We start from the raw sequence: 16,575 nt of genomic DNA, 5'->3' as shown, positions 1-16,575 counted from the left end.
TGAAAGTTCCAACATGGCACCTCATGGCAAAGAACTCTCTGAGGATCTTAAAAGACGAATTGTTGCGCTACATGAAGATGGCCAAGTCTACAAGAAGATTGCCAACACCCTGAAACTGAGCTGCAGCACAGTGGCCAAGATCATCCAGCGTTTTAAAAGAGCAGGGTCCACTCAGAACAGACCTCGCGTTGGTCGTCCAAAGAAGCTGAGTGCACGTGCTCAGCGTCACATGCAACTGCTGTCTTTGAAAGATAGGCGCAGGAGTGCTGTCAGCATTGCTGCAGAGATTGAAAAGGCGGGAGGTCAGCCTGTCAGTGCTCAGACCATACGCCGCACACTACATCAAATTGGTCTGCATGGCTGTCACCCCAGAAGGAAGCCTCTTCTGAAGTCTCTACACAAGAAAGCCCGCAAACAGTTTGCTGAAGACATGTCAACAAAGGACATGGATTACTGGAACCATGTCCTATGGTCTGATGAGACCAAGATTAATTTGTTTGGTTCAGATGGTCTCAAGCATGTGTGGCGGCAATCAGGTGAGGAGTACAAAGATAAGTGTGTCATGCCTACAGTCAAGCATGGTGGTGGGAATGCCATGGTCTGGGGCTTCATGAGTGCAGCAGGTGTTGGGGAGTTACATTTCATTGAGGGACACATGAACTCCAATATGTACTGTGAAATACTAAAGCAGAGCATGATCCCCTCCCTCCGGAAACTGGGTCGCAGGGCAGTGTTCCAGCATGATAATGACCCCAAACACACCTCTAAGACGACCACTGCTTTATTGAAGAGGCTGAGGGTAAAGGTGATGGACTGGCCAAGCATGTCTCCAGACCTAAACCCAATAGAACATCTTTGGGGCATCCTCAAGCGGAAGGTGGAGGAGTGCAAAGTCTCGAATATCTGCCAGCTCCGTGATGTCGTCATGGAGGAGTGGAAAAGCATTCCAGTGGCAACCTGTGAAGCTCTGGTAAACTCCATGCCCAGGAGAGTTAAGGCAGTTCTGGGAAATAATGGTGGCCACACAAAATATTGACACTTCAGGAACTTTCACTAAGGGGTGTACTCACTTTTGTTGCCGGTGGTTTAGACATTAATGGCTGTATATTGAGTTATTTTGAGGGAAGAATAAATTTACACTGTTATATAAGCTGCACACAGACTACTTTTCATTGTGTCAAAGTGTCATTTTGTCAGTGTTGTCCCATGAAAAGATATACTTAAATATCTGCAGAAATGTGAGGGGTGTACTCACTTTTGTGATACACTGTATATCCTTAAGGAAACATTCTCTTTTATTGTGTCCAATTATTAAAAAGCATTGTTTTAATTAAACACACCGTATAACCACATTTATGTGGACACCTGACCATGTGCTTGGGCATTCTATTCCAAAACCACTGGCATTAATATAGAGTTGGCTAAAAACAGCCTCCAGTCTTTTAAGTAAACACAGGTTTGGGAGTGTGTGTCAGAATTTGTGGCCATTTAGTCCCCAGAGAATCAGAATTAGTAGACGTCCTGATTCATCCTGTAGTTTTAGTTTTTAGTTTTGGTGTCGTGCTCTGTGCAGACCACACTAAACTTTCTGCAGTTCAAACCGTGTCCTAATGGACTTCGCAGGCTGAAACTGAGAAGGACCTTCCCCAAACTGTTTCTATAAAGTTTGACTTTCCAGACATGAATTTAAGAAGAATTTAAAAAGAAAAATACCTTTGAAGATACTGATACAAAGCGCAGGGTCAGCCATTTTACGGTGCCCCTGCAGACAAGGTTAAGGGCCTTGCTCAAGGGCCCAACAGTGGCTGCAAAGCAGAGCCTGGATTTAAACCCACATATCAAATCTTCTGTTTGATAGCCCAAAGCTCTACCCACTAGGCTACCACTCTCACATTTATGCATTTGGTAAACACTTTGATTAAGTCACCCTCCAGTTAAGAAAAAGAACATCCCATGCAACTGAAGACTTTAATATCGGTCTCGCTCAAGGGTCCAACAGTGACTTGAGTGGTAGTGGTGGGTTGTGAACCCTCAATCTTCTGTTTGACAGCCCAAATCTCTATCCACAAGGCTAGTCACATTTATGCATTTGGTAAACACTTTGGTGAACAAGTGACTGAAAACCTAAATATTGGTCTCGCTCAAGGGTCCAACAGTGACTGAGTGGTAGTGGTGGGTCGTGAACCTTCAATCTTCTGATTATTGGTCCTGTATTGTAATTGTTAAGTCCCAATCAGGTCGGCGAGGATTAACAACAATCCAGTTAGAACAGTTTTTGTAGTCGTAATACACTATACAGCCAAAAGTATGTGGACACCTGACAGAAAGCTTGCTGAACATCTTATTTTAAGAAAACAGTCATTATTATGAAGTTTTCCACTTTTACAGAAGGCACTGCTTAAGGTTTTGGAGTGTGCCTGTGGGATTTGTGAGATCAAGAATTGATGTCAGAAGAGAAGGCTGGTCACTAAGCTTTAAATCATTGTATGTATTATTTTATAGAATTTGCTTTAATACACCTTTCAGCAATAGATGTGGCTTAAACTCAGTAATTAGAAGGGCTGTCCACATACTTTTGGCCATATAGAGTGTAGTTCTGTGATAAAAAACAACACTACAACACGTACATATGCTTTGTACCTATGCTGAAAATCCAGTGAAAATAAAACCCATTCTCTTTTTTTTTCCCACACAGATGATCCATCCCGTGCAGATGTGTGGTTGCTAAACAGCTGCACGGTGAAGAACCCAGCAGAAGATCACTTCAGGAACTCTATCAAGTAAGAACTTTCTGATCCAAAACGTCATAGGCCGAACCACTTCAGTGCTTCATGCCATTTGTTCTACAGTCTTTTGAAACTGTGTATATCTAACATATCACCTAGCAACAGTTTGGGGAAGGGCTTTTGCCGTTCCAGCATGGCTGTTCCCAAAGTGAGATCCATAAAGACATAATTTATCGGGTTTGGTGTGGAGAACCTTCAGTGGCTTGGAGAGCACAGAGCTCTGATCGTTGCCCATCTGAACATCTGGGGATGTATTGCAATGTTGAACTAAATAGGCAAAAATTCCCACAGACACATTACAAAACCTTGTTCATCCCAGATTTCTGGTTCAGATTTCATCTCCTGAGATGCCCATGCTATAGTATCCATTCATCCATCTTTCCCTTTGAAGTGAGGCTGTTGTGGGGTCACTAAATTTTTAAGCTGCTGAGTATGGTCCCTGTAGTGAGGTCTATAAAACCTAAAAATGTATATTGGGCACTTGGGTGGCGCAGTAGTCTCCTGCACCACCACCTGGTCTTGGGTTTATGCCTTGTGGTGTGGGGGAAGCTGCTAGTACTGGCTGGTTGTGGACCAGAATAGAGCTGCACCAACAGATCATCATGTTTAATATTTACAGGTCAGTGGGACGGTTCCCATAGTGACATTAACACTATACTGTTGTGCCAAATGTATGTAGACACCCGATCATGAGCAGACTTTGTGCAATTCGAAATCAATTTGAGCAACTCAGGGTTAAGGGCCTTGCTCAAGGGCCAAACACTGGCAACCTGGCAGTGGTGGAGCTTGAACCAGGGACCTTCTTATTACTAGCCCAGTATGTTAACCGCTGAGCTCACACTTCAGGGGTGTCCACATGTTTTTGGTCGTACAGGGTAAAAGTAGAAATTTCTTCCCATCCACGCGCGTCTGTCCCGAGCCGGGCGACTGGCACCGCCGTGACTCGAACCCGGGAGAGATCTGATTCCTAAACAGAGTGTGATTGTGTGATGGTGTGTGGTGTTTAGTTTAGGGTAAATAGTGGAATCCGAGGGTGGCTGATGACTCCAGGATGATTTGGGAAATGCGTTTTTATATTGGGTGCGTGGGTGGGGGGGTGTGTGTCTTGACAAAATCAGTTAGGGTTGTAAACATGTTGGCGTGCACCAGGCGTGAGCTGGCAGCTCGGTGAAGTTCAGACTGTTCCACCAGCACTGATTACAAGCTTCCCAAAATGCTGCTTTCATGACCTCAACCCACCTCGGGCTGAATCATCCCCCCCATCATGCTCAGACCGTTTACATTACCCAGAATCCCCCTCTCTTTAACATCAACATTTGTCTCAGCGTGCACGTCTGCGTCCGCTCACTTTCAGGTCAGGGTTCTGCTCGGGGTTCTTTATGGTCTTCCTCATACTGCTGTTTGGAACTGAAGGCACTTTGGATTTTGAGAGCTTTTCTAAACACGTCCGAACGTGGGATCAGGACGCAGCCGCAAAACTGAATCTAAGCCTCGGTTCTACCTCGACATGTGAAACGGGGTGGGGGTGGAACGGTGGAACGGTGGAACGGTGGCTCGGTGGCTCGGTGGGTAGCACTGTCGCCTCACAGCAAGAAGGTCCTGGGTTTGATTCCCAGGTGGAGCAGTCCGGGTCCTTTCTGTGTGGAGTTTGCATGTTCTCCTCGTGTCATTTACACCTGCTTTATTGATTATCTGAATGTACAGCAGGTATTGAGTTCAGACTGTTAAGCCACTCCCATCTCTAATAGATCCATAAAATATATTATGTAGCAACAGTTTAGGGAAGGTCCTTTGACAATTCAACTTGACTGTTCCCAGAGCGAGATCCATAAATACATAATTTGTCAAATTTTAGTGTGCCTGGTGAGCACAGAGCCCTGATTGTGGCATCTCTGAACACCTTGGGAAGAATTACAATGTTTAACTAAATAGGCACAAATTCCCACAGACACACTCCAAAATATTGGAATTTCAGCTTGACTTTTTCCAAAGCGAGATCCATAAAAACATGAAATGTTGAGTTTGATGTTGAGTTTGATGTGGAGTAACTCGAGTTGCCCGGAGAGCACAGAGCTCTGATCTTTGCCTCTCTGAACACTTTGGGATGAATTGCAGTGTTTAACTAAATAGGCACAAAATCCCACAGACACACTCCAAAATCTTAAGCTTTTCCAGCAGAGTAAAGGCTTTTGTAGTTTCAGATTCAGAAACTACAATTCAGTAACAGTTTAGGGAGTGGAGTAACTCCAATTGCCTGGATCGCACAGGGCCTTGATCTTTGCCCCTCTGAACACCTTGGGACGAATTGAAATGCTAACTAAATAGGCACAAATTCCCACAGACATACTCCTTAAAATAGGAGTCTTACATTATCCTAAAATAACCTTCCCGGCAGGGTAAAGGCTTGTGCTCTGATCTTTGCCCCTTTGAACACTTTAGGATGAATTACAATGTTTAACTAAATAGGCACAAATTCCCACAGACACCTTCCAAAAAACCTCCAAAGCGAGGTCCATAAAACATGAAATGTTGAGTTTGATATGGATTAACTCCAGTTGCCTGGAGAGCACAGAGCTCTCATCGTTGACCCTCTAAACACATTGGGACGAATTGCAGTGTTTAACTAAATAGGCACAAATTCCCACAGACACACTCCAAAATCTTAAAATAACCTTTCCATTACAGTAAAGGCTTGTCCATTAAGTCCATTAAGACATGATCTGTTAAATTTGATATGGAGTAACTCCAGTTGCCTGAAGAGCACAGAGCTAAATAGCTACTAAATAGGCACAAATTCCTACAGACACACTCCAAAATCCTGGAATAACCTTCCAGCAGACTAAAGGCTTTTGTAACTGTAAAGTGGGCTGCAGCTTCATCTTACCACTTGTGTTTTGGCCTCCTATTTCTAATAGATCTATAAAATATAATATGTAGCAACAGTTTAGGGAAGGTCCTTTGCCATTTCAGCTTGACTGTTCCCAAAGCAAGGTCCATAAAGACATAATTTGTCAAATTTTGGTGTGCCTGGACAGCACAGAGCCTGGATCGTTGCTCCTCTGAACACCTTGGGTCAATTTGAAATGTTTAACTAAATATGCACAAATTCCCACAGACACACTCCAAAATATTGAAGTAACCTTTTCCATCAGAGTAAAGGCTTGTTCATTAAGTCCATTAGAACATGATATGTTGAGTTTGATGTGGAGTAACTCCAGTTGCCTGGAGAGCACAGAGCTCTGATCTTTGCCTCTCTGAACATTTTGGGACGAATTGCAGTGTTTAACTAAATAGGCACAAATTCCCACAGACACACTCCAAAATATTGGAATAGCCTCCAAGCAAAGTAAAGGCTTTTTTAGCTGTAAAGTTCGGTTTCCTATCTCTTATAATGATCTGTAATGTAGATCTATAAAATATACTATGTAGCAACAGTTTGGGGAAGGTCCTTGGTGGTTTTGGCCCTGTTCTGGGATGTCCAGAATGCTCATGGTCAGGCGCCCGGCAGTCCTGCTTTCACTGTGGCTTCCACCTCGATCTTCTGTTTTGTAAGCAGTAAACAGTGATGTTGGGTATTAGAACACATCCGAGGGACTTGAAAGCAAACTCAAACTCCTGAGCCAGCTATCAAAAGAAGCAGCGGTGACGATGAAAGAGGGTGAATTTCCCAGTAAACACAGGATTAAATCAGATCCGGCGGGAGCAAGCAGACGCCAAATCATCAGCAGGCGTTCCAATCCGGCAGGATAGCAGTGTTTGCGCAGCGTAAATTGTAGTGGTGCGGAAATAAGAACGCCACCGAGCTTCTTATTATAGGACTAATTGAAGTGAGAGGTAGAAGTGTGTGTGTGTGTGTGTGTGTGTGTGTGTGTGTGTGTGTGTGTGTGTGTGTGTGTGTGTTCCTGCGCCAATCTCATCTCATTTATCTCACTCAGCCAGAACGCCGGCGTTCTCCAGGCCCTCCACCGATATCCGCGTGTGCTTATGCATACAGCAGTAGATTTCTAATGCGAGACCTTGTTTGGATAAATGAGGAAGGTATGAGCTGTCCATTAACGGTCAAACTCATACACCGTATGACCAAAAGTATGTGGACACCCGATCATGGCCTTGTTAGACAGCCGATTCCAAAACCATGCAAACTATAAGAGCCAGCACTCCTGTGAATAAGCTTTTCACAAGATTTTGGAGTGTGTCTGTTGGAATTTGTGCCCATGAAATTACTCACATCAGGCACGGATGTTGGGCCAAAAGTGCTGGCTGGTAGTAGTTGTTCCAAATCATCCCAAAGGTCTCAAATAAGGTGGAGGTCAGGGCTCTGACCAAGAACAAACCCATCAGACCGTGTAGTGGCTGACCTCGCTTTGCATCTTCTCTAAACCGTTGCTTTTAAAACTTTACTCATGCCTCCATTTACTCCAGAGAAAGTTGATAATTCCCTCCTCGTTCTTTCCGGCTCCTTCCATGTTGGCGGCAATTCATATGAAAATGGCCTCATTTCCATAAAAACTGCCAGATTAGGTGCAGCTAACGTTTTGCATATCGGAGGGCTCGGGCCGTTTCTTGTTGGCACGTGCCAGCTTGAGATCACAGCTCGGATTGGCTTGTGATTTACGCCTCTGAACTCTTATTCCGGAATAGCGCACCCTATAGCCTCACTTCCTCGTGTGAGAATTCTTTATGATGCAGGATTCTTTTCAGTGTAGTGACTTGCACACTGTTGAACTGCACACTGCTGTGTAGCAGCTAAAAATGTGTTTATTCTTTTTGTAAAGAAGTGATGTTTCTTTTATTTAGTGAAGAGGCTTTTACTATGCCTTGTAATAATAATTATAATTATTATAATAATAAAAATAATGAAAATAATATTTATGATAATATTAATAATAGCTATATTATAATAATAATTATTAGGGCTGTCACGCGATTAAAATTTTTAATCGAGATTAATCGCGATTAAATAACAAAATTAATCGCGATTAAAATTTTAGCGCGTTAATTAACGCGATTAATGACAGCCCTAATAATTATTATTATAGCAATAATAGTAATACAGTTATATTAGCAATAATAATACCAACAATATTTTAGTTTTTAGTAATAATAATAATAATCTTTATAAAAATATTATTAATAATAAAATTTGTTATAATAATATTTAAATATAATTTTTGTAATGATGAGTATAATAATAACGATCATAATAATGATAATAAAAATTAAAATAATAATAACAATATATTTTTTTAATAATAATGATGATGATATTAATAATAGTAATGAATTAATAATAGCATAATTATTATTAATAATAATAATAAATATAAATACTAACAATATTTTTATGATAATAATAATTATGGCAACGATTTTAATAATAATAATTTAACAATAACTGTAATGTTAATAAAAATATCAACTATTTTTTATAATAAGAATAATAATCATGTTAATGAAATAATTAAAATAATAATAATGATACAGTAATAATAATAATATAATAATAATATGCCTTTAGACAGTTTGATGAGCATCTCAGTACCATTAAAACACTATTGAGATGTGTTGGATCCTTGAATGTAAGTCAGGTCTTCTGGTCAATCACCTCACAGTCTAACTGTACTTTATATGGCCAAATAGAAATAGTCAAAATACAATTTGTATGGCTGGACACTGATGAAGTCACTCGCCAAACTGTCTTTAGAGGTCACAGTCATGCTGAAACAGGAAAGGGCCTTCCCTAAACTGTTGCTGCAAAGTTTAAAGCATATGTTTTTATTTTGGTTAGTTTCATTTTTATGTAGCGCACGTAAAACCTCCGTCGTTGGCAAACACCTGCTGCTTTATTGTGTCTGTCAATATTTATGTCCTAATAAGAAGTGATATTTATGTGGGTACATTGATTGTTCTTTGCCCCAGAAATGCACTCTGGCACTTTGTTGGGCACGACAGCATTAATGTGCCCACAACAGAGTTGAGTTATATATTAATAAACTGTTGGGGGTTGTGTGGGGGAGGGGTGGAACCTTGTGGTATAAAGTCTCACAATTTTATATTGCTGGTCTTAAGGGGGCAGTGTGCATTCACTGACCTGAATAAGATGTGGGTGTTTATGATGGCAGCTCTCTCTCTCTCTCTCTCTCTCTCTCTCTCTCACACACACTCTCTCTCTCTCACACACACACACACACACACACACACACACACACACACACACTCACATCAGAGTTTATTTATATCCACATGTATACAGAACTCACCATACAAATAACTGTATTTGTATGTGTTTCAACCACATAAATCAGTTATATAAAGCTATTTATTTATATGCTTCTAACTTTGCAGGGACAGTTTAGGCAAGGCCCTTTCCTGCTATAGCAAGACCGTGCCCCTGTGCACAAAACAATCTCTATAAACACATGATGTTTGTTTGTTTATTAGGATTTTAACGTCATGTTTTACACTTTGGTTACATTAATGACAGGAACGGTAGTTACTCATTACACAAGGTTCATCAGTTCACAAGGTTATATCAAACACAGTCATGGACAATTTAGTGTCTCCAATTCACCTCACTTGCATGTCTTTGGACTGTTGGAGGAAACTGGAGCACCAGGAGGAAACCCACACGGACACGGGGAGAACATGCAAACTCCACACAGAAAGGACCCGCATCGCTCCACCCGGGGATCGAACCCAGGACCTTCTTGCTGTGAGGCGCCAGTGCTACCCACTTAGCCACCGTGCTGCCCATAAATACATAAAGAAATGCTCAGTTAAAAGAGAGTCCTGAGCCCTGACACTGAACAGCTTTGGAATGAACTGGAACATCAATCATGACTTTATTGACCAACATTAGTGCCCAGCTACAGTGGGGCCAAAAAGTATTTAGTCAGCCACTGATTGTGCAGGTTCTCCTACTTAGAAAGATGAGAGAGGTCTGTAATTTTCATCATAACTACACTTCAACTATGAGAGACAAAATGAGAAAAAAAAAATCCAGGAAATCACATTGTAGGATTCTTAAAGAATTTATTTGTAAATTATGGTGGAAAATAAGTATTTGGTCAATAACAAAAGTTCAACTCAATACTTTGTAACATAACCTTTGTTGGCAATGACAGAGGTGAAACGTTTCCTGTAAGTCTTCACCAGGTTTGCACACACTGTAGCTGGTATTTTGGCCCATTCCTCCATGCAGATCTCCTCTAGAGCAGTGATGTTTTGGGGCTGTCGCTGGGCAACACGGACTCCACAAATTTTCTATGGGGTTGAGGTCTGGAGACTGGCTAGGCCACTCCAGGACCTTGAAATGCTTTTTACGGAGCCACTCCTTCGTTGCCCGAGTGGTGTGTTTGGGATCATTGTCATGCTGGAAGACCCAGCCACGTTCCATCTTCAATGCTCTCACTGATGGAAGGAGGTTTTGGCTTAAAATCTCACGATACATGGCTCAGTTCATTCTTCCTTTAACACGGATCAGTCGTCCTGTCCCCTTTGCAGAAAAACAGTCCCAAAGCATGATGTTTCCACCCCCATGCTTCACAGTAGGTATGGTGTTCTTGGGATGCAACTCAGCATTCTTCGTCCTCCAAACACGACAAGTTGAGTTTTTACCAAAAAGTTCCATTTCGGTTTCATCTGACCACATGATATTCTCCCAATCCTCTTCTGGATCATCCATAAGCTCTCTGGCAAACTTCAGACGGGCCTGGACATGTACTGGCTTAAGCAGGGGGACACGCCTGGCACTGCAGGATTTGAGTCCCTCTCGGCGTAGTGTGTTACTGATGGTAGCCTTTGTTACTTTGGTCCCAGCTCTCTGCAGGTCATTCATCAGGTCCCTCCGTGTAGTTCTGGGATTTTTGCTCACCGTTCTCATGATCATTTTGACCCAACGGGATGAGATCTTGACCCCAAGGAAGATTATCAATGGTCTTGTATGTCTTCCATTTTCTTACAATTGCTCCCACAGTTGATTTATTCACACCAACCTGCTTGCCTAATGTAGATTCACTTTTCCCAGCCTGGTGCAGGTCTACAATTTTCTTCCTGGTGTCCTTCGACAGCTCTTTGGTCTTGGCCATGGTTGAGTTTGGAGTCTGACTGTTTGAGGCTGTGGACAGGTGTCTTTTATACAGATAACGAGGTCAAACAGGTGCCATTAATACAGGTAATGAGTGGAGGACAGAAGAGCTTCTTAAAGAAGAAGTTACAGGTCTGTGAGAGCCAAAAATCATGCTTGTTTGTTATTGACCAAATACTTATTTTCCACCATAATTTACGAATAAATTCTTTAAAAATCCTACAATGTGATTTCCTGGATTTTTTTTCTCATTTTGTCTCTTAGTTGAAGTGTACCTATGATGAAAATTACAGACCTCTCTCATCTTTCTAAGTAGGAGAACTTGCACAATCAGTGGCTGACTAAAAACTTTTTGACCCCACTGTATACAAATGCTCCTTTTTTCATTAAATGGGCACACATTCTCACACACACACACACACACACTTCCAAACATTGTGGAAAACATTACTTGTAGTCATGTCTGGGTGAGAGAGAGGATCAAATAATTGTTAAGAAAGCTTGTGGTGATGTGTCCTCATACTTTTGGTCATATATTGTACAACATGTGTCATCTGAAAGATACCTGAAGATTGATTCTGGGGAAAAGAGTTAATGAAAGATGTTGATGGGAAGTTAATTGCATCCATGTGTAAGGAGATGAATCAGAACCCAGACTTTCTCTAGATGAGCATGTCGAGGCAAATATGCTGTACAGCTTCTTAACGTTTAAAGTTTACAGTTTAGGATACTTTACAGACCTCACACTGAGCAAAGAAAAGGCCTTCCCCAAACTGTTGCCAGAAAATCAAACTATGCCAGAAAATCCCAGACACAGTCCAGTTGTCAGCCAGGCCTTCTCGTTTACCGTCCATGCTGAATTCGCAAATGCTCTTTTGACTAAATGTGCACAAATTCCCATAGACACAGTCCGAAATCCTATTGCTCAGTCTGTTACACCTTCGGGATTGGGATAGATGCTGTAAAGCCGATCGTCAGCCAGGCCTTCTCGTTTACCGTCCATGCTGAGTTTGCACTAAATGTGCTCTTTTGACTAAATGTGCACAAATCCCCATAGACACGGTCCAAAATCATATGGAAAGTCTTTCCAGAAGACTGCAGGCTGTTCTAGGTTGTGGTTTTAGAAATGTAATTTGTGTAAAATTGTGCCGGCACAGCATGCTCACATGGTTGCTGAAATCCTGACTTCATCCCTGCCAGCTTGTGCCCGTGATCTACTGCGCTGGCAGCTCTGTTTCCCACATTCTGCTCACTGTGGTCATTCCTGACCAACCACACAGTCCCATAATTCCCCCGGTTACCATGCAGAACTTGTAAACATCAACACACATGCACACACACACGCTCTTACATCATTTAGTTTACGGCGTTGTTCGCGACATGGTCGATAAATCAATAAGCAAAAATGTTCTCACTGCAATCAGGTAATAAAGAGCAGAGCTAATTTAATAAGCTCAGTGTTAACTGCTGTATACATGCTACACTATATGTATTTGGTCACCTGACCATGAGTATGCTGGATATCCTATTTTAAAAAAACTATAACAACTGCCACTCTTCTGATGAGGCTTCTTACAAGAATTGAAAGTATGCCTGTGGAACGTTGTGCCCATTCAGTCAAAAAAGCATTTATATGGCTGGGCACTGATGTTGGTCAAGAAAGCCTCAGCTGGCCGCTCAGGTGGTGCAGCGGTAAAGCACACTAGCACACCAGAGCTGACATTTCGGACTCATCGGTTCGTCGTAGCCTAGTGGTTAAGGTACTGGACTAGTAATCAGAAGGTAGCTGGTTCAAGCCCCACCACTATTAGGTTGCTGCTGTTGGGCCCTTGAGCAAGGCCCTTAACCCTCAATTGCTCAGACTGTATACTGTAACTCTAATGTAAGTTGCTTTGGATAAAGGCGTCTGCTAAATGCCGAACATGTAAATGTAACTGTCTGTTCGAAACTCAGCTCTGCCATCTGGCTGGGCGCCTACACGAACAACGATTGGCTGTTGTTCATACAGGGTGGGAGCTGAAGCTGGGACCTCATAACTGATGCAATTAAGACCTCTGCTGGCTGATTGATGACGCCTGCACAGAGTCACGGAATAATGCATTGATCAGGGTGTGTCTCTCCGTGCACAGGGCTGATCCACATATGAACTCGCCTTGTGCAGGTGAAAAGATACAGTTGGCTACTGCACACGTGTTGGAGCGTGTGCCAATCTCGCTCTCCTCAATCAGGAGTGGAGATCAGCATCAGTACAGAAAAAGCGTAATGCAACCAGGTAATTGGATGCAACTAATTTGGGAGGAAAAGCTGTTCAGTGGGGCTGAGGTCAGAACTCTGTTCAGGTCTATAGAGTTTCTTTAAACCAAATGTTTTCTTTATGTCTTTATTAGAAGGGGTGTCCTAATAATTTAGTTTATATAGTGAATCAGGACTTGGTTCCAGAAAATCGTCTGAATATGAGGGAATAGAGGCGAGAAGGAGGAATAAATTACAAAGTTGTAGAAACAAAACCGATGAGATGAAAGCGGAGTGAGAAGCAGCCGTGATGCAGGAACAGAATTAATTGGACTGTAATAGAAATAAGTGTAAATGAAAGACATTGACACTTTATAAGCACGTTAATTAAAGGTTCTAATCACAGGATCTCACTTTGCCATGATTTTATTTTAATGATCTGATTCATTTGCTTTAATTGTTTAAATGATGTCAATTTTTTTTTTTGCTGGGAAATAAAATAATTAGAGATAAAAGCAGGTATAAAACGATGTCACTGATCCAGTCGTCTGCACTGAGAGGAATGATGTCTGAACGTCTGACCACTGTTCCACGTGCTTTGTACCGTGTGCAGTCTAACTAGCCCTATCTACACTGATCAGGCATAACTATGACCACCTTCCTAATATTTTGTTGGTCCCCCTTTTGCTGCCAAAACATCCCTGACCCGTCGAGGCATGGACTCCACTAGACCCCTGAGGTTTGTGAGGTGGGGCCTCCATGGATCGGACTTGTTTGTCCAGCACAACCCACAGACGATTGACTGGATTGAGATTTGAAGAATTTGGAGTTCAAGTCAACACCTCAAACTCGTTGTTGTGCTCCTCAAACCATTCCTGAACCATTCTTGCTTTGTGTCAGGGCGCATCATCCTGCTGAAAGAGGCCACAGCCATCAGGGAATACTGTTTCCATAAAAGGGTGGACATGGTCTGCAGCAATGCTTAGGTAGGTGGTACGTGTCAAAGTAACATCCACATGGATGGCAGGACCCAAGCAGAATATTGCCCAAAGCATCACACTGCCACCTTCTTCCATTGCTCTGTGGTCCAGTTCTGATGCTCACGTGCCCATTGTTGGCACTTTTGGCGGTGGACAGGGGTCAGCATGGGCACCCTGACTGGTCTGCGGCTATGCAGCCCCATACACAACAAACTGTGATGCACTGTGTGTGTTCTGATTTTATCAGAACCAGCGTTAACTTCTTGAGCAATTTGAGCTACAGTAGCTCGTCTGTTGGATCGGACCACACGGGCCAGCCTTCTCTCCCCACGTGCATCAATGAGCCTTGGCGGCCCATGACTCTGTCGCCGGTTTACCACTGTTCCTTCCTTTGACCATTTTTGATAGATACTGACCACTGCAGACCAGGAACACCCCACAAGAGCTGCAGTTTTGGAGATGCTCTGACCCAGTCGTCTAGCCATCACAATTTGGCCCTCGTCTAACTCACTCAGATCCTCACGCTCACCCATTTTTCCTGCTTCTAACATCAACTTTGAGGATAAAATGTTCACTTGCTGCCTAATATATCCCACCCACTAACAGGTGCCATGATGGAGATAGTCAGTGTTATTCACTTCATTTGTCAGTGGTCATAATGTTATGCCTGGTCAGTGTATATGGGCACAGAGAAGTCCCCAGCTCTAGTCAGACAGCACTAATACTGAGAAATTAGAGTGATTTTAACTTCATTTTCCTGTGACTCGATCTCTGACTCTCACCTACCACATTCATTAACATTAGGAAACCTTCCGGGGGGTCTCGCTCTCGTTATCGACCGCCGTTCATTTTTTACGTCACGCCAAGGGAAGGCGGATTGATCGTAGCCTCGGTCTCCGAATTCCCCTTCTCTGGAAAGTTGTTAATGAGAGGAACCTTTGGAGCAAACTATTTTTCTCTCTGCTTTTCAGTAACCAGTGCTAATTAACTCCTAGCGCTCGTGAGGGCCTGTTCGCAGCCTCTGGAGATGAAACGCCATGTCGCCGGTCATTAGCAGGTCTGATTGGACAGTCTGAACACTTTGGTTTCTGCCTTTCCTGATTTTAAAAAACATTTATTTTTACTTTATACAGTATGTACAAAATATATGGAAGCTCCTTGTAATAGTTTCAGCCAAACCCATTTAAAGCTATTGGTTATTATTAGATTCTTTTGGTGCCTAATGTAAGTAGAAACTTTTGGTGCTGGACTTGGAACCTTTGGGACTGGAATAAATAATAAAAGTCTTCATGTACCATCAGATTCTGATATTGCCAGTAAGCTCATGTGGCACAACAGTAAGAGCCACGAGGGCTCGAATCCTGGACTGGGCTCACAAATACAGAAGGTGTGTGGTGTAACATGTACCCAGCCATTGTAGGGACCACTGATGTCACGTAACGCGTTACTTAGTATTGCGTTACTCTAATCTGACCACATTTTTCAGTAACGAGTAATCTAACGCGTTACTATTTCCAATCCAGTAATCAGATTAAAGTTACTTATCCAAGTTACTGTGCGTTACTATTTTTGTCATTTTCCTTAGTAAAAAGATATATTTTTGCTTTCTTTTTGCGTCTCGGGGAGTGACGTCTGTCCTATGCGACAATCAAGTCACGGGCTGCGTCTGGAATCGCATACTTACAGAGTACGTACTAGACTGGAGGAAGTGTGCACTACTCGGCCGGTCAAGTGATGACGTGGGGACGTAATGACGTAATATCACCATAGTTACAGACTCATTACAAACCCCACTCGCCAAAATTTAGGAGATTTATCGTCTTTTTGTTATTTATTTGTCTTTAAAAAATTTTATTTTATTTATTTTACTTACACTTGTGAACAGAGGACTCCGTTTTCCGCTATCTTTCTTGTTTCTTATTCCGCTTCAATCGCCTATGCAGCTCCAGTTGCATTATGGGATACATCAGCGGACCGCATTATGTAACTAATAAAGTAACTTGTAATCTAACTTAGTTACTTTTAAAATCAAGTAATCCATGAAGTAACTAAGTTACTTTTTAAAGGAGTAATCAGTAATCAGATTACTTTTTCAAGGTAACTATGCCATCACTGGTAGGCACACACATCAGTTCACCCTTAATGCTGGTCCCAAGCCCGGATGAATAGGAGGGTCGTGTTAGCAAGCATCCGGCGTAAAAACTGTGCCCGTTTAAATATGGCGACCCCAAACTCGAGCAGCCAAAAGGAATTTTTTGTTGGCACTTAGACAGCACATCAGAAAAACACCGCTATCAAGCAGTGCTAATGACTGCATGGGCATCTACACAGACATAATTGGCTATGAAGAGCCCAGCTATTAGGGGGTGTACTTGTCAGTGCGCTCTTAGTGCTGGTCCCAGGCCTGGATTAAGGCCATTCGGCATTAAAACTGTGCCAAATCGAAAAAAACACAAACCAATGATTCAGTGTGGTGCCCCCAAACTGTTCG

The 16,575-nt window shown here is 42.4% G+C and overlaps 1 protein-coding gene across 3 annotated transcripts in view; it reads left to right on the top strand.

Annotated features, from left to right (window-relative positions):
- The window catches only part of cdkal1 (CDK5 regulatory subunit associated protein 1-like 1), a 350,733-nt gene that overhangs the window by 69,870 nt on the left and 264,288 nt on the right, over positions 1-16,575 (top strand). For all 3 annotated transcript variants that reach the window (XM_062991809.1, XM_062991808.1, XM_062991810.1), the window contains exon 4: positions 2,696-2,780. In XM_062991809.1, the coding sequence (XP_062847879.1) occupies positions 2,696-2,780 (85 nt within the window). The remainder of the gene's footprint in view (positions 1-2,695; positions 2,781-16,575) is intronic.

Source organism: Trichomycterus rosablanca, chromosome 3 (assembly GCF_030014385.1).
Source record: "Trichomycterus rosablanca isolate fTriRos1 chromosome 3, fTriRos1.hap1, whole genome shotgun sequence".
Classification (NCBI taxonomy): Eukaryota; Metazoa; Chordata; class Actinopteri; order Siluriformes; family Trichomycteridae; genus Trichomycterus; species Trichomycterus rosablanca.
This window is presented reverse-complemented; position numbering and strand designations above follow the sequence as displayed.